The 20671-nt window shown below is 35.9% G+C and overlaps 1 protein-coding gene across 1 annotated transcript in view; it reads left to right on the forward strand.

Moving 5' to 3' along the window:
- LOC103970353 (BEACH domain-containing protein C2) overlaps positions 1 to 20671 on the forward strand; it is a 41207-nt gene that overhangs the window by 7067 nt on the left and 13469 nt on the right. The window contains exons 4-15 of the mRNA XM_009384103.3: positions 371 to 505; positions 9226 to 9330; positions 9512 to 9625; positions 11093 to 11169; positions 11587 to 11668; positions 13557 to 13889; positions 14809 to 15431; positions 17786 to 17870; positions 18494 to 18688; positions 18884 to 19432; positions 19505 to 19648; positions 19841 to 20329. Coding sequence (XP_009382378.2) covers positions 371 to 505; positions 9226 to 9330; positions 9512 to 9625; positions 11093 to 11169; positions 11587 to 11668; positions 13557 to 13889; positions 14809 to 15431; positions 17786 to 17870; positions 18494 to 18688; positions 18884 to 19432; positions 19505 to 19648; positions 19841 to 20329 — 2931 coding nt within the window. The remainder of the gene's footprint in view (positions 1 to 370; positions 506 to 9225; positions 9331 to 9511; positions 9626 to 11092; positions 11170 to 11586; positions 11669 to 13556; positions 13890 to 14808; positions 15432 to 17785; positions 17871 to 18493; positions 18689 to 18883; positions 19433 to 19504; positions 19649 to 19840; positions 20330 to 20671) is intronic.

Consider the following 20671-nt stretch of genomic DNA (forward strand, 5'->3'; position numbering starts at 1 on the left):
TGTTTGTCAACCATGACTGATGGTATATTACAAGGATTTTCATGTTAGCTATCATGCTTGCTTTGCTCCTAGTTTGACATGGTATCGGCAATGAGCCATTTAGGCCATGTTTGCTCTTGCTTTGAATACTGTTGAAACTTGTGTGTGGATTTGATTTTTTTCCTCTAAAAACATATGGTAAGAAAAATATTTACCGAAAGAATGCTGAAAGTCTCTTCTTTCTTTTAATGAATATTCATACTTTGGTGACATTTGCATTTATACATATATATTATAAGTTTTAAAACTTTAAGTAGTTGCAAACATCAGTACACTTTGTTTTAGACAACAGACATAACTTTGCTAAACCATGCATGTATATGTTATCTAGATAAATGTCTCTTCTGCTGATGATGGCTTGAACCTATATGATTATGGTCACCGTTTTGAGCATGTCCAACTTTTGTTGGTCCTTCTCCGGTCACTTCCATATGCATCCAGGGCATTCCAGGTTCGAGCTATACAGGTAACATGCTAAAAATTGTTAATAAATGTTGATATGTTATTTTTTTTATGATTTCTTATATCTGCCCTGCTCATGTTTGTTTACATATCCAGTCAATACAATTTTCTTTCATATGATTTTGTTCACTTATCGTGATTTATCAAAAGGAACTCACTATATTTTCATGGTCATGTTCTTTGCTCATTGTTTTTAATCAAGTCCTTATGTTAACTGCGAATGTTTATCCAATTCCTTTTTCATAATCATCATAATCATCTGTTTGCATAAGATTTTCCATGTGGTTAATTTAATGTTTTCATTTATATTTTTTAAATTCTCAATTGGTTAAGTGAGTAGTGTTGTTAATCATTTCTACATTCACTAGCTCTATGGTGATACCAAGTAACAAAAATATGAGATATCTTCCTTGTATAATTAATGGCCAAAATTTATCAAGTTGGCTAATCTGTTGCATTTCATGTTGATCATGATATGCCGCTTGAATATTCAATTCCCTATTTTTTATTTGTTATTTTATTTCTTTTTTTGGTGTAATGCATTGATTCTTGTTTTATTATTGAAAGGAATTCGCTAGATGATTTTATCAGTTTTTGCATGATACACAAGGAAATAGGTTCCACAATATTATGATATACTTTACTATCATTGTAAACTTTCCAACCGTGTGCTGCAGATTGCTGCATGTGCATTATACTACAATTCCTATTTCAGCTCATTTGAAATCTCTTTACTGGATGCAAACATGTCGATCTATTATCCTCTATTCTTTCAAATAACATGTCTTTTCTTTTCTATCATTTTTAATATGTATTGTCACAAGCAAAGCTGTAAACAGGGTGTCGATGTAATGCTCATGCATGCCCGTGTCTTTCGGTTTTGTTCATGCTTTGCATAGTATGTAGAGGGCTTGCAATAGGTTTGATAGCTCCATTTTGGTTGGATTTTGTGATCGTTTCAGGCTTGTAAACGCAGGTTGTGTACAGTTATAGTGTAGAGGCAAAACTGTACATAAATAGATCATCCAGATAGTCATTTTGGGGGTTTTCTAGTTCCGTAGAGTGGTGCAGAGTGTCAGCCAGCACGACACCCAGGAGTTACCCGGGTGATATATGGCTGGATGGGCCTTTGGGGTAGTGTCTAAGGCTAGTTCATTGCTTTGTTCCGCAACAGTGTCATGTGGGCACTTGTGCGGATTTTTGCTCGCGGCGGACTACCTTGGATCCTTTGTTGTGCGATATTTCAGAGCTTGCGAAGTCTATGCTTGTAATTTGCATTGCCTATCAAGTGTTTGCTAAAATGGTTGTTTGTGGATTTCAAGTTGGACGCTTTCTCGAACTCGTCTTCTCTTTTATAGGTCCTTAATGGACTATAAGAGGTTTCGAGGAGGTTGACCTTTTGCGGACGAAAATGTAAGGGCGCCGCACGACTTAGACAAAACCAACTAAGTATGTATTAGTATGGACAAATTACTGACTCATAATTAGCTAAACTTTATGAGCACTAGCCTGGCCTCCGGAGGATAATGCAAGCTTGCATTTTAATAATGGACAAACTACTGCCTCTGAACGTATCAATCCCATAGAAATATAAATTTCTATAGTAGTTAAGGCAATGACAAACCTTAATGTCCCAACTATTGCGACTGGCTACATGGATTGTTTTGCACTATTGAACTATGTGAAAGGCAATACCTCTAGTTAAAGCAAGAGCATGCAAATATCATTTTATTGTTTCTAATAAAGTTTTCTTAGGTCTTCCTTTATTCTCCTCATTGGACTAGTCTTAATCGACTCTTGTTTAATCACAACAATCATAGATTGATAGACCTCTTTTGAATGTGTCCATATCATCTTATAATATTTTCTTTCATTTATCCTCTACTGGGTAAACATTAAATTATTCTTGATCGAAACATTTCTTATTCCATCTTTTTTAGTTACTTTGTACATTTGCCATAATATTCTTATTACAGCTATACACAAAGCATGTTATTATTAACTGCTTAACACTTGGGCTCATAGTGTCGGTACAATGATAAGGTTACTCCTTTGCAATCTATGAAACCATGGAAATAATCCAAGGTTAATACATTGACCCTCCCAAGACCCGCATCCCAAGACCCTGCATTGGTGGAAACCTGTACACTGGGTACATTTTTTTGGCACTGGAACTCATATATATTTGTCACCAACCTTACAAGTTATAATTATTTTTAAAAATTTTCCTTCCAATCAAAGAGGAACATGGTAATTGCACAAAACTTTTGATGCCTTTTTCCACTAAATTGCATCTTTTGCTCTATGATGTCTTCATTAATCTCCCTTTCTTATTCACAAAATTCTTTTAGTTGTTGAGGCAGTCTCTAGGAAATCCTTAAGAGGTAATTTCCGACAAGTGCAAAGGTGGACAATGACTGCAATTTTGCTGATTGCAAGATGGATGCAGGTTGAGATTTTTTAAGTATGCCATCAAAGTTAATGGACAGGCCATTGAAGGAGTCTTTGATCTTCTTCTTCATCCAGAATATATCAAGTATTGATAGTATAACTTGGGGGACAATCGTGTGAATTTGATCTAGCAAAGATTGCATTATAGAGATTCTAACCATCTTCTTGAGGCAAGCACTGGGTTTGTCTTGCCTTTTTGCCAAACTTGCAAGTTGATAATTGGTTATTGAATTTGCCATCTACATCGTCAACTGCTTGAGATTATCACTGATGGCTTGATTATCATTTGTAGAGCATGTTAATGTGGTTGTATCTTGGTGTAGTATGTATTCGTCCTGGGGATTTTGCCATGTTAATTGTTGAGGAAGCCATTTTGATGCCAATATCATTGTCGTGTATGATCTAGAAATGCTTGGTTGGATAGTAGTAATACTCTTTAGATGCACTTTGTCAAATGTAATTTGGTGTCTACAATCTTATGACCCTATCCAGCTCTTACCTGGGTTTGTGATGGTTGTATAGGGTTATTGGAGTGTAAGATGGTTGAAAATCTTATTGGTACACCAGGATAGTTTTCAATGGTGCTTAAATCATCAGCGATCTCTCAGACTTACCACTAAATAGCCAGAGTTATGTTGATATCACTAATATAGGCAGGTTTTCCAGTTGATAATTATCATAGGGAGCTAAATACTGGCAGTAAGGTTGACTCTAGCTTAGTGAGAAGAATTCATTGGATATGCTAATGATTGTCCAAGCATGAAATGTTGTGGTAGTAGTCATAGTCCTGTTTACCAAGGGTCTAGTGAGCTCAGCTGATGTCCAATCAGTGATCATTGATGACTTTTGATGTAGAACATTGTAGTGAAATATCATGGTATTAGTCATAATCATGATTACCATGGGTCTAGTGATTTTAGCTTATGTCCATTCAGTGATGTTGGATGATTTTTGTTGTAGAACATTGTAGAAAGTCAATAAAGAGTTAGGGCATCTTGTTCATGTACCAGATTGTTAGGATATGCTACTTTCTATTAAATACTGGCTACTTAGGCGAAGATGGTAACTTTTGAAAGTAAATTTTGATGGAGAGATAAAGGAGGGTATAATAGAAATCAAGGAATGTTGTGTCGTATACTAGACCCACACCGGCTACTGGCAACTTGTACGTACTGGTCAGTACAATGTACCGACGCATGGTGCACTGGTCTATACTAGTTTTTTTAAGATATATAAGAATAAGGAGAAGAGGAAGATGCAATGGAGGACGAGGAGGAAGAAGGAAGGGTAAGGAGGAGGAAGGCAGAAGAGGAGGCAATGGAGGAAGAGGACAAAGAAGGAAGAAGAGGAAGCGGTGGAGGAGTAGAAGAGGAAGAGGAAGCGGGAGGTAGGATGCATTGCATTGGCAATGGTAACATTGTTGGATGGCAACGTGATAGGCAACGATGATGGTGTTGGTTCCATGCTCCCTACATGAAAAGGGCTTGCGTTTGCGAGACCTAAGTAAAGCTTTATTATTTAAGCTTTTGATTATTTTGTTAATGGGTTGGACCAGATTGCTCGAAATGGAGGCGGTCTGTGGTCTATGCCTGAACCAGTACTTACCTACATGGACTGGTATGTACTGTCTATTTTGTACCAGTTTGGGAGAAATAAAAATCCTAATAGAGGGGAACATAGAATATATATTTGATAGAAGAAGAGACTTCATCAACTTCAACCGTATGTTTTGTCTTAAATGTGCATATGTATAAAAAGTTTAGAGAAAAATTGAATCCGCCACCCCACAAAATCTCTCTAATGGATGACTCTAGAGCTCTCAAAATAGAAATATTATTAGGATAATAATGAGCCTAACCCATAACATATCCATATTAGGTTTTTTGGAGACTAATTAAATTCTTACTTGGACTTTTAAGAGTCTAAAATTGTCACTTAGAAATGATGAAAATACATACATATTGATGGGGAGTTTCATCTTTAATGCTTAGATGGATTCCCTTGTTCTTTATAGTCTTGGTCTTCTTCAAAAATGATGACTTTCTCAGGACCTATTTGATTTAGGGCTATCCTAGATGGCCAATCTACTATTGAACCAAATCCTATCCCAATTAGAAATAATGGTGAAATCATGTGCAAGAAGTGGTTTTAATTTGATTGAAAGTAGAAACAATTGCTAAACTCTATCAGACCACTTTAGGTACTAATCAATGTAAAAACAGGTCCCATGTTGATCTGACAATTGATTTTACGTTAATCTTTTTCAAATTGGCCATCCAAAATCTAGATAAGTCTAATACAGCTTCATTGGAGGGCCAAAAAGTATCCTTATTTGTTTGACACAACTAAGACATGATTGGAATTAGGAGGTTCTGTTTATGCTTAAGTAGGTAATGTTAAGCAGTGTTTTAAAATGCGTTAGGCGCTAATGTCCTAAAATGCCCGAGGCATTAGGCACTTGCCTAGGCACCTGCTCAAGCAAAGCGAGACGCCATGAAATATTAAAATATAAAAAATATATAATATAATTGATAAATATGATTATATAAATAAAATATGATATTAAATTGAAAAGATCTAAGGTACCAAGTCACATTATCCATCTTCTAATAACAAAAATGTTAAAAGATTTAAAACAAAAAAGTTTTACATCAAATTCAATCATCATCATATTCAACATCGTCATTCTTAAACATATCATCACCTTTTTTTTCCTCTTGTCCATCTTCGTCAAAATAAGTTTATTCCTCTTCAACAATGCTAAGAGATGAACTTGAGGCTTTTGCACTTATTTTTGCTTTCGGCATCTTTCTTGTATATGTTTGCAATTCTTTAACACTTGAGGCTCTTGTCATATCTCCCCATGTCAAGTTGTCATCTTCAAATAGAAGCTCTTATTCGGTATCTTGCAAGTTTGCACCAATTTCTCCTATCAACCACTCATTTGAATCATCAATGTCTTGTAATGAGATTGGATCAATATTATTTTACAAATCATGACGAGACTTCAATGCTGGATTATATTTTATATAAACTAGATCGTGTAATCATTGATACTCTCCAACCAATTTTTTCTCTTTATGTGAATCTATCATGTCATATAATTTAAAATATATTAATACATCTATCTAAAAAAGAATAGATTAATTAAAACAAAAATATTTTGTGATCATTACATATTTAAAGATACTCCAATTTTGCTCATGACCCGTAATACTACAAGTCAAACTAAGAATTTTGATAGTCAATTATTGTAAGCTCAGGGTGAAATTTTTAAATAGACTTCATTCAGCTATAAAATTTAACTTTATTATTAGCAATAATATATGATAGATGAAATTAATTATATAAATTTATAAATACTTAGGGATGTAGTCCTAGATCGAATTGCCATTGGAATTCTAAAATGACCATCGATATTCTTATGTAAAGATAATTCACGTATGATCTTACTTTGCACCTCAAGGTTTGGAACCAATTTTTCAATGCACTTATATAACCCATTTATAACTTTTGCATCAAACTCAATGGAGGTGTTCTTACAAAAGAATTATGGGTTTAAATAATATCCCGCTGCATGTAATAAACGATAAAGTTGATGATTCTATCTTTCGTCTATGTTTGCAAATATGTTCTTATACTTTTCTTCATTTTTATTAAAAGTCTTTTGAATAATTTCCTTTGCTCTATCCATAGCCTTATGAATATATCTCATTGCAGACTTCTTTTAATTATCTATCAATCGTAGGACTCGAACAAGAGGGCCTATTACATTTAATGTATGAACTATAAGATTCTTAAAGGATAACATTAAGATGATATCACCGACCCTCTTGCTTTTTGCTTCTTTTGCCAATTTGCTTGTCACCCGTTTGCTTCAACTAGGTGCTCGCCCGAGGCGCTCGACGCTTGGGTTCAGGCGAGTGTCCAAACAATGCTTCATTGAAGTGTATCGCCCGATTACTATGTGTGGCACTCGGGCCTTGCCTCGCCTCACTTGAGTGCCTGTGCGCCTTTTTAAATCACTGATGCCAAGTTTAAATTTAGGTCATTAATTTTCTACCGTCAGGTTTGATATATGATTAAAGATAAAGAAACGAAGATTGAGCTAGTGCAACAAGAGATATTGTGTTGCTAAAACTACATATTGATGAAATTGATTAATTATAAACCTAAATAATTATTTGATCATTGTGGTTGGAGGTTGGAGTTAGTACAATCAGTAATTTAAAAAGTACTAGGCGCCAAGGTCCAGAAATGCTCGAGGCGTTAGGCGCTTGCCCAAGCGCTCGCTCGAGCGAAGCGAGGCGCTACAATATAAAAATATATAATATAATTAATAAATCTAATTATTTAAATAAAAATATGATATTAAATTAAAAAAATCTTACAAAATCACAATATCACATTAACAACAAAAAAATCTCAAAATTCAAAACAATAACAATAATTTTAAATAAATAAAAATTAGCAGTATTAAAATCAAAATAATATATTATTAATCTAATAAATAAAAAATACTATTACTAGTATACAGTTAACAGTATACTGTTAATATACTGTTAACAGTATACTATCGAGTCGATGTGAGAAGAGGTAGCAGCGAGCAGTGGGAGTGGGAGAGGCGAGCGGCGATAGTGGCAGCGACAGCGGTAGTAGCGGGAGCGACGAGCAGTGATAGTGGCAGCGACAGCGATATCGGCGACAGCGGGAGCGACGAGCAACGATGGTGGCAGCGGTAGCAGTGAGCAGCTGCAGCAGTAGTAGTAGCAGCGAGCAGTGGGAGTGGCGACAGTGGCAGCGACGAGCAGGGTTAGGGTTGGGGAAGTCGCAAAAGGGATGTTGGGAGGCTGATATCGGTGCTTTAGTTGGTTCAATTGAACCAATTGAAGCACCGGAGACCAAATCAAACGTAAAACACTGGTTCGGTCGCCTGATTTAACCTGGGCGCTTGCCTGAAGCGCTCGGAGCCTGGGCTCGGGAGAGTGCCTAGGCAGCGCCTCTTTGAAGTGAGGTGCTTGGACATGAAGCGAGGCGCTCGGGCCTCGCCTCGCCTCACCCGAGCGCCTAGGCGAGCGCCCGAGCGCCTATTGAAATCGCTGAGTACAATACCGAGCTGATTGGGTTAGGCAGTGAGAAGTTTGCTAGCTTATAGGTCTTAAAATTACATACTGAGCTGCAAGCTAACATTAGTAGGTAGGATTGTTAATGCGTTGCTATTTCATTGGCATTATGTTCAAAGTTTATTTCATTAGGGAATGCTATTTCACTTTGACTGGTATAAAAAGGTTGGTATGTACTGGTGTGAGCATGAGTTGATATGCGGATCGCCCCCATTTCAGGTGGTTCAGTCTGCCTATATATAATAAAAAAGCGACTGCTTGCACATCTTTGCCCTAATTGCCTCTCGCACTCGCATAGAAACCATCACGAGATTCTTTGATGTGCATCATCTGATCTCTGCAACACATCGCCGGCCTACTGAGTACACGCCTCTTCTCCTCTTCCTCCACCGCCTCCTCTACTTCTTCCTCGTCTTCCTCCATCGTTTTCTCTTCTTCCTTTCTCTTCCTGTTCTTCGTCTCCTTCCTCCGCTACCTCCTCTTCTTCTTTCTTCCTTCAATTGTCTTGTCCTTTTCTCCTTTTGACACTTAGGAGTGTATCATGTCTTGGTACTGGTCCAATCCAGGGACCAATATGGGTCTGGTACCCGAAATGGCAGTCCTTGTATGTCATTCCTTCATTTAATTGAGGTTCAGTTTCTTCTCTTCGAGGGCTTACTGTGTATATTATAATTGCTCATTTGGTGCAACTTGGGGATAATCTTTTTTATATATAGCAATCTTTAGTTATTTTTCTTAGATAAGGATCAACTTCTTGGTAAAGTTAATAACTATATATAGGAATAAAAAATAAATACTAAATTGTTGGTATAGCTGGTTTTTTCTTGCTTCGCCATGGTCTTTGAATTTCTGGAAATAGTGATAATTTTATATTTTAGATCACGTCACATATTCATTCATTGTCAGTTGTTCCAGGTCACACGCTCTTTTCAGGATATCAAGGCAAGAATGATAATGGAAATTGTAAACCACTTTTAGTAGGAAGACTTAATTCTCTACCCTCATATAATTTCATATGTTATAGCTCAAATATAATCATTTCCTTCCATATATTTTTGGTTATATTGTATATTTATATGTTCTTTGCAGACACATCCTTTTATTTATGATGCAGCATGTGGTCTGAGATTGTCATTTCATGCCATTTCAGGATCTTCTTTTTCTGGCTTGCAGTCATCCAGAAAATAGAAGTAGTCTCACTAGCATGGCAGAATGGCCAGAGTGGTTGTTGGAGGTCTTAATATCAAATTATGAGGTACCTTTGCATCCTTAAATAGTTCCTCTGTGCAACATTTGCTAAGGCATACAAGTTATCTTGTTGGTCAGAGGCAAGCTCATGCTTATGTTTATTTATACTTTCTTGATGCTATGTAGCTTTTCAGATGCTGTCCTTGAGGTTGTGATGTTTTTGAGTTATTTGACCATGACTTTTGCAGATGGGTTCAAATAAAGACTCCAATGGTGTAAGTCTTGGTGAGCTAGAGGACCTCATACATAACTTTCTCATAATCATGTTAGAACATTCAATGCGCCGAAAAGATGGATGGAAGGTAATGTTTCTTCACTGATCAACTTTGTTTCACTGCTCATTTCTTTTGTATATTTTTCATAACTAGACTAAGTGTTCCTTCTTTAAGGAGTGCATGACAATGTGTTTTATAGTCGGTTGAGATCAGTCATGCAGAAAATATTCAATGACACATTTAATTGGCCATTTCAATGTTGAATATGCTCTGTGACTTATTGAGCTAGTAGTAGTAATGACTTGGAGCTTAGTTGATGAGCTACCTGCATGTGGTAGGAGAGAAATGTCTAGAAAAATGACAAATGACATGAGTTGAATCAAGAATTTAAGCACCATCAGCAGATCTTATTCAGATAAACATCTGAAAATAACATATGCCATTGGCAAGTTACATCACATTGCTTATGGTTGCCTGTGCATATATGGTTTGGAAGAGGAGTGCGGTTTAGCTTTCCTGAAAACCAAATCAAGGATTCAAATGTTGGTTGAATACCAGCTTTGGTAATCTATGAAATTGGTACTATATTGGCACACCAGAAGGTAAACCAACTTGTACCAGTCAGTACATATTGTTGTGGTATCAAGCTATATATTTTAAAATCTGTAGGTACATGCCTGTCTGACCAGTATTTAAATTCTTGCATGAAATATTATGGGACCCAATGCCATTAGGTCTATATTAGAGTGAAGCAAGTAGTGTCTTCGTTTGATAAATTTAAAGGTCTATTGTCCGGTCATGTCTAGCATATCTTTACAAAGTTCATGTTGAAATTATTTAAATTTGTTTGCATATTTGAGGTTCGCTATCCTGTTTCATTTCCCAGAAAGGTGTAAAAAGGTCAAGCGTATCTAATAGTAGGTCTGTCAGTAGTAATAATTATATATGCTGATAGATATGAGAGTCTTGGTACCATTTTTTTATTGAATAGGTATATTTCTTTATTATAGATGGCATAAAATCAACCTTGATGCATCCCCAACTTGCCTAAGAAACTAGCTTGTAAATTTAAGTTTACAGTCAAAATTATTCTATGCAAGTGAGGTGGAAAAGACAAGTCTATGTTGAAAAAGCTGAATATTAACTGAGAAATATAGTTATGTTGTATACTTGTATGTGCATTTTGTGGATGCTATTGAGGCATTATAGCTTTACATGTTCAAGATTGATGCATATACTTTTATCTCTTATAATCCATGTTTGGTATCAATTGGTGATTCATTGTCCCTGCCTTGAGATTAAGCAGGTAAGTTAGAGATGCAACCGTAATGTATCAAGTTGGTTGCCTTTAGTGCAAGATTATGCACTTTACTCTTCTTGAAGTTTCTAAGCTTTTCTTGGAAGAACTCATGCACTTGTAACTTTCTAATCTGTTACCTTGATGAACTCTTTTTTCTTTGGTGACAAATATGCTTTGTTTATGGTGGAATTTTCTTTGGATTCATTCCTAACTTATAGTTCATATATATCGCATTTCTTCTTTCTCCTTTCCAGGACATAGAATCTACCATTCATTGTGCAGAATGGCTGTCAATGGTTGGGGGATCTAGTACAGGTGACCAACGAGTCAGGTAGCTGTTATTACTGTGAAATTTTTATCTTATAATCGAACGTAACAGATTTGCTTTTATACAAATTTTTTGTCACTTTTGGTTTTGAGAAAATGCAGATCTAGAAAACTTTGACATGTTTAATTAAATGCTGGCATCTTTTCTTTTGTCTTTCTTTCAACCAGAAATACATGAACCTGGTTTTAATATACCTGACTATATGTATAAATTGGTTAACAGGAGAGCTGTGTATTTGTGTCAAATTAGGGTATGCTCCCACTGAGATTAGGGGGTCTTGTTTTCATGAATAAATAGTTTTTTCACATAATATATCTATAAGTTCATTTTTTGAATATAACCGTAGAATAGTGGATTGTTTATGGAACTATTTGAGCTCTATTTGCAATATCTCTTATTAACTTTGTTTTATACTTGAAGACGTGAAGAGTCCCTGCCTATCTTTAAAAGAAGGCTATTGGGTGGCTTGCTAGATTTTGCAGCTAGGGAGCTTCTAGTTCAGGTAATATTTGATTCTTTAAAGTGAATTTTTTAATATTCTCTATGAATTGCTTGACTGACTTATGAAATTGTTGTATTTATTAACTGGACAATTTTCTGGATGTGAGTATTGAATATAAACTTTAAGTCAAACGTTTCTCTCTACTCACATTATCTTGATATCTATATTATGTGGAGAATATAAATTGGCAGATAATTGTCATTTTATTCCCTGTTGTTTCCTTAAACCACTGAATGAGTGTTTAAGCTTGCTAAGTCATCTATCTTTTAAGCCTTGAAGAGATTTTAGCTTTATTATTATTTTAAACAGCAAAAAATGACATGATTCTTACCTGTATTACTTTGATGATTGTCCATTCTCACAGCATGTGCATTAATATTTGGTGACTGATTTCTAATCAGGTTTAGAATCTTCAGTTGGTGATATGAGTTTGTCATTCTCATGGATTAAAATAACTTCTGTATGGTTTGGGATTTACTGGTTTAACAACCACCCGGGATGCAAACTGGGCTATTTCTTCTGCATCTGTCTAGTACAGGATGTACTGCTGTGTAAATTTATCATATGGGGCTTTGGGAACTTAATGAGCAGTAAGCAGATCAGTGCCAAACTAATGCCATCAACTCTTTTTTAAACATTTTTAACAGCTTCCGCAACTTTTTCCTTATTATTCTTATTTATTATTATCTCTCTTTTCCCTGCCATCACAACCTCCTCCCTGCCATGTACGCCACATCCTTTTTTCTTCTCGTGGTTTGTCTCCTCAGCATCCATGCCTTATCCTGCTCCTCATCCTCCTTGTCTCTTGTCTCTCTCATGCAGTCTCTCTCTGTGTGTGGTCTGGGTGGCAGGTCTTTCTGTTCAACTTTAGATATGAGATTTTTCTGGTGAGTGATGGCTCTCTGTGTGAAACACTTGAAACATCTTGGTATTTGGTGGTCAGAAAAAGGGAAAAATATAGAAGAAAATCAGATCAAATTAGGGATATTAGATCAACAAGATTAATCACCAAAGATACTTGCATGGATAGATCACCCAACTATAGCTATCCATTATTCTTATAAAATTTGAGAGAAGAAACCTTAAGTACCAACTTTTTATTCTGAGTGATTGCAAAATCAAACTAGATTTTAGAAAGAAAGTAACATACCTGGATCTCATGACTGCCTGCTTTATCAATGTATATATACTTCTGTAAAGGATGGACACTCATGCTTGAGGAAGAGAAGCACTACACTTGCAGAAGATGAAGAGGTTTTGGGCTGTGCAACAAAAGAAAATTGTGATGATTTATTGGTTGGTTCTGCTGAATTCTGAAGTTGATATTTGAAGCAAGGTTTAATATCTAGGTTCTGAGCTTATATGGTCCACAGCTGGACTGGCATGGACCTTGATGTGCCAACAATCAGTATGAGTTGGTACCATTCATTGGAGGGTAAGGAGAAAGCGGGTGAAGCTTATGCTTGTGTTTTTTTCTATGGCGGCCCTAGAATGTCCACAAATCTTTTCTTAGTTTGGCTTTTCTTTGGACCATTTTTTTTTGTTTTGCTTTTCATATAGAATGTGTCATAATTTTTCAATGAGTTCTAAGATTGTGCTAATTTTCTTTCAATAAGGTTAGTGTTTTAGATCTCATTTCTATGTTACACACTTTCTTATTTCTGGTTCTCTTCTCTATATCCTTTCTGCTATACTACTATGTTAGTATTCTATTGTTATTGATAGTGAAATTTAATGCTTTACTCATTCGGTTTATGCAAACTGTATCTCGTTGCTGTTATTTTGGAAGAAATGCTGAAGCCTTGTTTTCATAACTCATCTTGTTGATGTCACTAGAAATTGCAAAATTGTCACTTTAATTACTTCACCCAGCTTGTCTTTCCGGCAGACTCAAATTATTGCAGCAGCGGCTGCTGGTGTTGCTGCTGAGGGCTTGTCACCACTAGAAGCTAAAGCAGAAGCAGAAAATGCTGCACATCTTTCAGTTGCTTTGGCTGAAAATGCAATTGTTATTCTGATGCTTGTAGAAGATCATTTACGTTTTCAAGGACAGCTATTTGTTTCAGCCCGTGCAGCTGACAGCATTGGGTCCCCTGCTTCTTTGACCTCAGCTACTATTAGTCGCACAAATTCTATAGGTAGAACTGGTAGTGAACCTGTGGATAATATTCCCTCGAAGAGGTCATCATTGTCCAGTGATGCCGGAGGTCTTCCCCTTGATGTATGCACACTACTGTATATTCTTGTTTCATATTTTGATGTGCTGGATTCATATTCAATATTTCTTCTTTATTTTAATACACTTTTTGGTTGAGATAATTTTGTAAGTTTAGTTCCAAACCATTTGTTATGATCTTTGCAAGCAATGGCTGGATGATATGCGCTATAGACCCTAACATGCAAGGTGGATGCAAAAGACATGTTGATTACTTTCTTCATGTAATAAGTCATTTGTACATTTTGATCTTGTTGATCAACTTAAAAAACAATTTCTCCATGTTTTTGCTTTTGACACAACTTTTCAACTTCATAATGGTATTAGATTGCTTCCTGGAGGCCTGTTTGTGATGGTGATCTGTAACCTTCCGATATTCCCTAGTGACCTATACCCATTTCTTAGGAGCAAATCATGAGGAGGAGATTGATGAAGGAAAAAGGAAGAAGAAAGAATGAAGATCAAGCTGATCATATAAAAAAGAAGGAAAATGCAAAATTAGTTGGAGAAGGAGTTCAAGAAATGAAGTGGGAAAAATGAAAAGAAAAGGTAAGAAAAAGAATAGGAAGCTATAGTAATTCATTTTGTTGCCATTAGGACAAACAATGAGTGCTTGAGAACAGAGGCCATGAGGAGACTAGATGGTTCAAAAATTTGTAAATATGTTTTAGCGCATTGAGAACTGATTGCTAATGGTCTCAATTCAATGCTTAGCTTACAGCTTATGTTCAAAATGTGGTTGTAGGCTTTGTATGACCTGATATTCCTATTTGAATGTGTTAAGAACTAGTTCTTTTACAGCCTTCCATTACAGAGTTATGTTTGTTTTGCTTGTTCTATCTCAACTGCGTATGCATCAATGTTATCTATTACCAAATTCTATCTGAACTATTTCATTTGATTATGGCATTTTGTTCCTAATCAGGTTCTTGCTTCTATGGCTGATGCAAACGGACAAATTTCTGCAGCAATTATGGAGCGCCTTACGGCAGCTGCTGCAGCGGAACCTTATGAATCTGTTCGATGTGCATTTGTATCTTATGGTAGCTGTGCTTTAGATCTATTGGAGGGTTGGAAGTACAGGAGTAGGTTGTGGTATGGTGTTGGCCTTCCCTCAAAAGCAACAGCTTTTGGTGGTGGAGGAAGTGGCTGGGAATCTTGGAATGCTGTTCTGGAAAAAGACTCAAATGGAAACTGGATTGAACTTCCATTAATGAAGAAATCCATAGCGATGCTTCAAGCACTTCTGTTGGATGAATCTGGAATTGGCGGTGGTCTCGGTATTGGTGGTGGATCTGGAACTGGAATGGGAGGAATGACAGCACTTTACCAGTTGTTGGACAGTGATCAGCCATTTTTATGCATGCTCCGGATGGTTCTTGCAGCAATGAGGGAGGATGACAACGGTGAAGATGACATATTTATGAGGAACATTAGCATTAAGGACGGCATTTCTGAAGGATTAATTTATCGTAGTGGGAACCTCATGCCATTTGATAGTAGCAATCGTTTGCCAGCAAGGAAACCCCGCTCAGCACTTCTTTGGAGGTATGGTTTCTTAAGATATTATTTCTGTTATTCTTGTATATAATACATATCTTTTAACATGTAAAATAAATTCACATTGTTAAGGTCAATGAAATCTTTGTTTAGTATGAGATAATTGGCTAACTTGTTAGTCTTACTACAGGATTTAATTGTTTGAGACCTTTATACTCTTGTTGCCTTTTTCTATGATTTGGTAGGTCCTTGAGAATGACTTTATCATATCATTGATGGTATATGACCATACTATCATGGTACTATCCAGGTTGAGGAGAATTGACCTATTAGGAGTTAACATATTTCAACTTTATTGCATAAATAGAAAACGAGTTCCAAGATTCAACCTCTAGGGCTTGCAATATATGATGTAGTGAAAATTAAGATGAATTATGAGTGAAGAGTGCTTTTCTTGGAAACCTTTGAATCACACAAAATCCAATGTATCCAAAGGGTGCCTAGTAAATGAGTCCCATCAATTAAATACACATCCAGAACTTTATAAACATGACTCTTAATTGCTAAGTATTCTGTCTTCCCGATTTATAATCAGTATAGGGTTGATCATGTGGGACCAAAAGATAAAAATACAACTAAATATATGCCTCTAAACACGATCCAAAATAACAACTGAAGAGATGGATGAAAATATATCTGGAATAATAAAAAAGGAAACCTGACAAAATGCATATATTTACGAGCAGGGGAGTAGTTTACGTTGGATCTTTGTGATGGGGTGGTTTGGGATTAGATGATTTTGTAACAATTTGTGATCTGAAGTGAATCAATAGCCTTTTCAGTATCTGAATGTAAATTTAGTGGATATGATTATCGGCATTTGCACCAACTGTTGATTTGTTTCATTCTGTAGTGAAACTTTAGCGAATATTTAGAACTTATGGTACTATATTAGTATATTTGATGGTATAGAAACCTATAAAGCATAAACTATACAGTTGATGTTAGATGCAATATATCTATCATTTGATGCTCGATGTTCATTTTTTAAAATTTCTAATATGATTTAAACCATTTATTGGATTGCATTTTCCTAGTAGGTTACTATGACTTGCTTACGTGAAAAGAGTAGCATTTTTGCTTAGTTCTTGTGCCAAAAAATTAATTGTCAACTTTTTTCTATAAATTGAAATTATTTTCCATGACACTACGCATATGATGCCTCAATTATGTGGTAATGTTTTAAAGAAGCTTGAAATCATATTGCAGTATTATGGACTCAGTATCTGTCATATCTTGGTACATAAAGTCAAGGTATGCAATTTCGTACCGTATCGAAGTTTCGACGTTCGCTTGGTATGGTACGAAACTGTATACCGAACAATATACCGTTCGATATATATATATATATATATAATTTATATATAAAAGATTATGTATATATTTATATATATATTTTTTTTATAAAAGGCGATGTCGGCCTTTCCTTCTCCCACGCGGGGCGACGTTGCCGAGGCGATGCGACATCGCCTCGTTTATATATATATATATATATATCGTTCCGTCCATAACGGGCGGTCCGTTTACCGGTAAGCTGACGGACCGGTATGTACCTCCCGTATCGGATGGTATTATTTGAAATTGCATACCTTGCATAAAATTATGTTGCATATTAAAGAGTCTTTGCATGTTAAATTTGGTATAGACATGGCACGGTGTTGTATGGTACCATGCCATCCTGTGATTTGCAGAAGTTATGTTGTTGGACTTTTTTTTGTTGGTACTTCTTCAATTGATGATTTCTATCCATGTTCTTTTTTTGGGAATTATCTTTTGGCCTCTCATAATGACCATTTTTATTGATCATGATTTGAGGAATCCTATGGTTGTCTATGGAATGTGTATCTGTAGTCATAGTTTGTAAAATTGGTCCAGGGATTGGGATCACAATAATATCCAGATTGGATGGGTCAGTAGATCAGTAGGATTGTGATTCGTCGGGAAAGTTATTAAAGTACTGTGTGTATATAAAATCATCCAAATTATTTTAAAAATATAAGATAAATTTTATGAAAATAAAATTATTGGTTCTTTTACCTTCATATTCATAAAAATATCTAACTTTTAAAGATCATGAAATTGAATAAATGATAAAATATGGTATGAAATATAACAATGAAAATACTGGAGATGAATTTATCAAGAAGTATTTACTAATATAAATATATCTTCACACATAAATGATCTGAGATGTTTATTAAGTTGACACTATATCTTGATGAAGTGGGCCTTTACCACTTTACCTACGTGATGTTTTGTGATATCAGGTATAAATATACATAATGCTCTCTCTCGTGTTTCTTGTTTAGACAATTTGTGCTAATAGATTCTTTTCTTTGCAGTGTACTTGCACCAATACTGAACATGCCAATATCTGAATCCAAGAGACAGAGGGTTTTGGTTGCATCTTGCATTTTGTTTTCAGAGGTCAGCAAAAGCTCTCTATTTTACTGCATTTCTGTGCTAGTAAATTTGTGGTCCACATTTTAAATCTGACTATAGTTTCTTGTGTCTATACTGTACCGGGTACTACTAAAATACTAATCTGCAGATTACTTGCTCCTCTCTTAATCCAGTGTTTCAATAGATTTGTCTATCATTGAAGTGTTTATTAATTAGAGCTTCTCATTATTACTTTTGGTTTTATAGGGAGTTATCCTTGTAGTTCGATTTCCATACTCTACCTATGTGCATTATCGGTGCTTCCTCAAGTGTTTGATGGATAAAAGTTACTAACGGTAAATGGTATACGATAAGAGTATCTTTGATGCTGTATAATGCCTGCAGTTTTTTGTCAAAAATAGTACTGAATTTGCCTTGATACAAGTTATTATTTGAAGAATTTGTAATTAGATGGGCAGGATATGAGGTGTATCTGATGTTTAGATTAGGATATTGTTCAACTAAAGTTCCATGCTTACTATGTATTTATTAGCATCAATTTTCCTTGACTTTTTGTTTTGTCAGTTATTGTTTTTTCACATTGTGAGTACACATACAATTTTGCTCTCAAACAAAAGTACCATTCTATTTAAATTCTAATGGTGCAGGTCTGGAATGCCATTGGAAGGGATAGAAAACCTGTCAGAAAACAGTACGTCGAAGCCATTTTGCCACCTTTTGTTGCTATTCTCAGGCGTTGGCGACCACTTTTGGCTGGTATACATGAATTTACTTCCTCGGATGGTCAAAATCCCCTCATTGTCGATGATCGGGCTTTGGCTGCTGATGCACTGCCTCTTGAGGTGCTTTTGTTAGCTGTACCGAATTCTCATACTTAGAAGCCTGAGATTCAATTTGTAAATAAAATTTTGAGGAAACTAATTATAAAATTTTCAGTTTGCACTGCATGACTGTCCTAGTCAATTACATTTATTAGGCTACTCTTTTTAAATTCATATTTTGCATAATTGGTACTGAAGCAACTAATGTCATTGCAGGCTGCTGTTTCAATGATGTCACCTGGTTGGGCTGCTGCTTTTGCATCACCTCCTGCTGCAATGGCACTAGCAATGATTGCTGCTGGTGCTGCTGGTGGGGAAGTTGTTGTAACACCTATTAAAAATACACCGCTTAGGCGTGATACGTCCCTATTTGAGCGAAGGCAAACTAGACTACATACCTTTTCAAGCTTTCAAAAGCCTCCTGAAACAGCAAACAAGTCTCCACCTGTCCCAAAAGACAAAGCAGCTGCAAAAGCTGCTGCTTTGGCTGCTGCACGTGATCTCGAACGAAATGCTAAGATAGGTTCTGGAAGAGGTCTTTGTGCTGTAGCAATGGCTACTTCAGCACAAAGGAGAAGTCAAAGTGATTCTGAGCGTGCCAAGCGATGGAATATTTCTGAAGCCATGGGTGCTGCTTGGAATGAATGCCTTCAATCAGTTGATTCAAAAACAGTTTCAGGGAGAGACTTCTCTGCACTCTCATATAAATATGTTGCAGTGCTTGTAGGAAGTTTTGCTTTAGCAAGAAACATGCAGCGGGGTGAGGTATGACTTTACTGCTAATTCATGAGATGTACTTCACAATTGCATTGTGTACTAAAATTCGTGGACTTGCAGATGGATAGGCGACTACAAGTTGAGATATTGGATAAGCACCACTTATCCATTGGTAATCGGGCATGGAGAAAACTTCTTCACCGTTTGATAGAGATGAGTGGACTTTTTGGACCTTTTGGAGACTCCCTATGTAACCCTAAGCATGTATGTCCCATCAAGTTTCCTAGACTTTAATGATCTCGTTGATCTCTTCTCTTTAAAATTGTACTGCATGTTTTATTTAATATCATTTATCGTCAGATATAAAATATTCATTACTATTGTGATTTTAGCAGGCGACTTTTTTGTCCCTCTGAAAACATGATATAATGTTGCATTATTTTTTTCAATATGCAGGTCTTTTGGAAGTTGGATTTCACAGAAAGTTCTTCTAGGATGAGACAATACTTGAAAAGAGACTATAATGGTTCTGACCATCTAGGTGCAGCTGCTGATTATGAAGATCGATTGCAAATCAAACTTGGTGAAGAATCAAATGTACATGAAGAAAATAATCAAGATGCTTCACTAAGTAAAAACTTCGCTTCCAATGCTTCCATGATAATGGCAGAGGCAATATCTTTGGAAGAAAGAAATGAGGATGATGAGCAAATGGATACTGCAATTAGTGAGAGCAATAACAATAATCAACAGAAAGAATCTTTCACTACTGAAAAGGGTTCAATAGATCCTAGAAGTTCTGGAACTTCTAATGATCATAGTTTGGTTCAGTCCACTTTTGTGGATTCCCCTGGTTATGTGCCTAGTGAATCTGATGAAAGAATTATTGCTGAACTTCCATCGCTAATGGTTCGGCCACTAAAGGTTGTGCGAGGAACCTTCCAGGTATAATCAACTTGAGGCATTATGCTTTGATATTGACTGCTCTAGGAATTGTTGCTGCAGACTCAAATATTCATTATGGTCAAAAGTCCTGGTGTTAAAATGCTGTTTCTACTTAGCTTCAAGATCTCTATCTTGTCTATATTTCTGTTACTCAATTATTCTTGGAGTAGGAGTGTAGGACCATTAAGGATATGTGCAAGTGTAGTTGGTTGCAGTTTGGATATTCTTGCAAAATCTAGAGGATTATTTAGGGTTATATATTCTGCATTAATTGACATGTGAGACAGGAGGTTGCAATATCCCAGCAGTTCCACACTTTGAAGTAATTTAAAATTTTAATTG

Source organism: Musa acuminata, chromosome BXJ1-11 (assembly GCF_036884655.1).
Source record: "Musa acuminata AAA Group cultivar baxijiao chromosome BXJ1-11, Cavendish_Baxijiao_AAA, whole genome shotgun sequence".
Taxonomy (NCBI): Eukaryota; Viridiplantae; Streptophyta; class Magnoliopsida; order Zingiberales; family Musaceae; genus Musa; species Musa acuminata.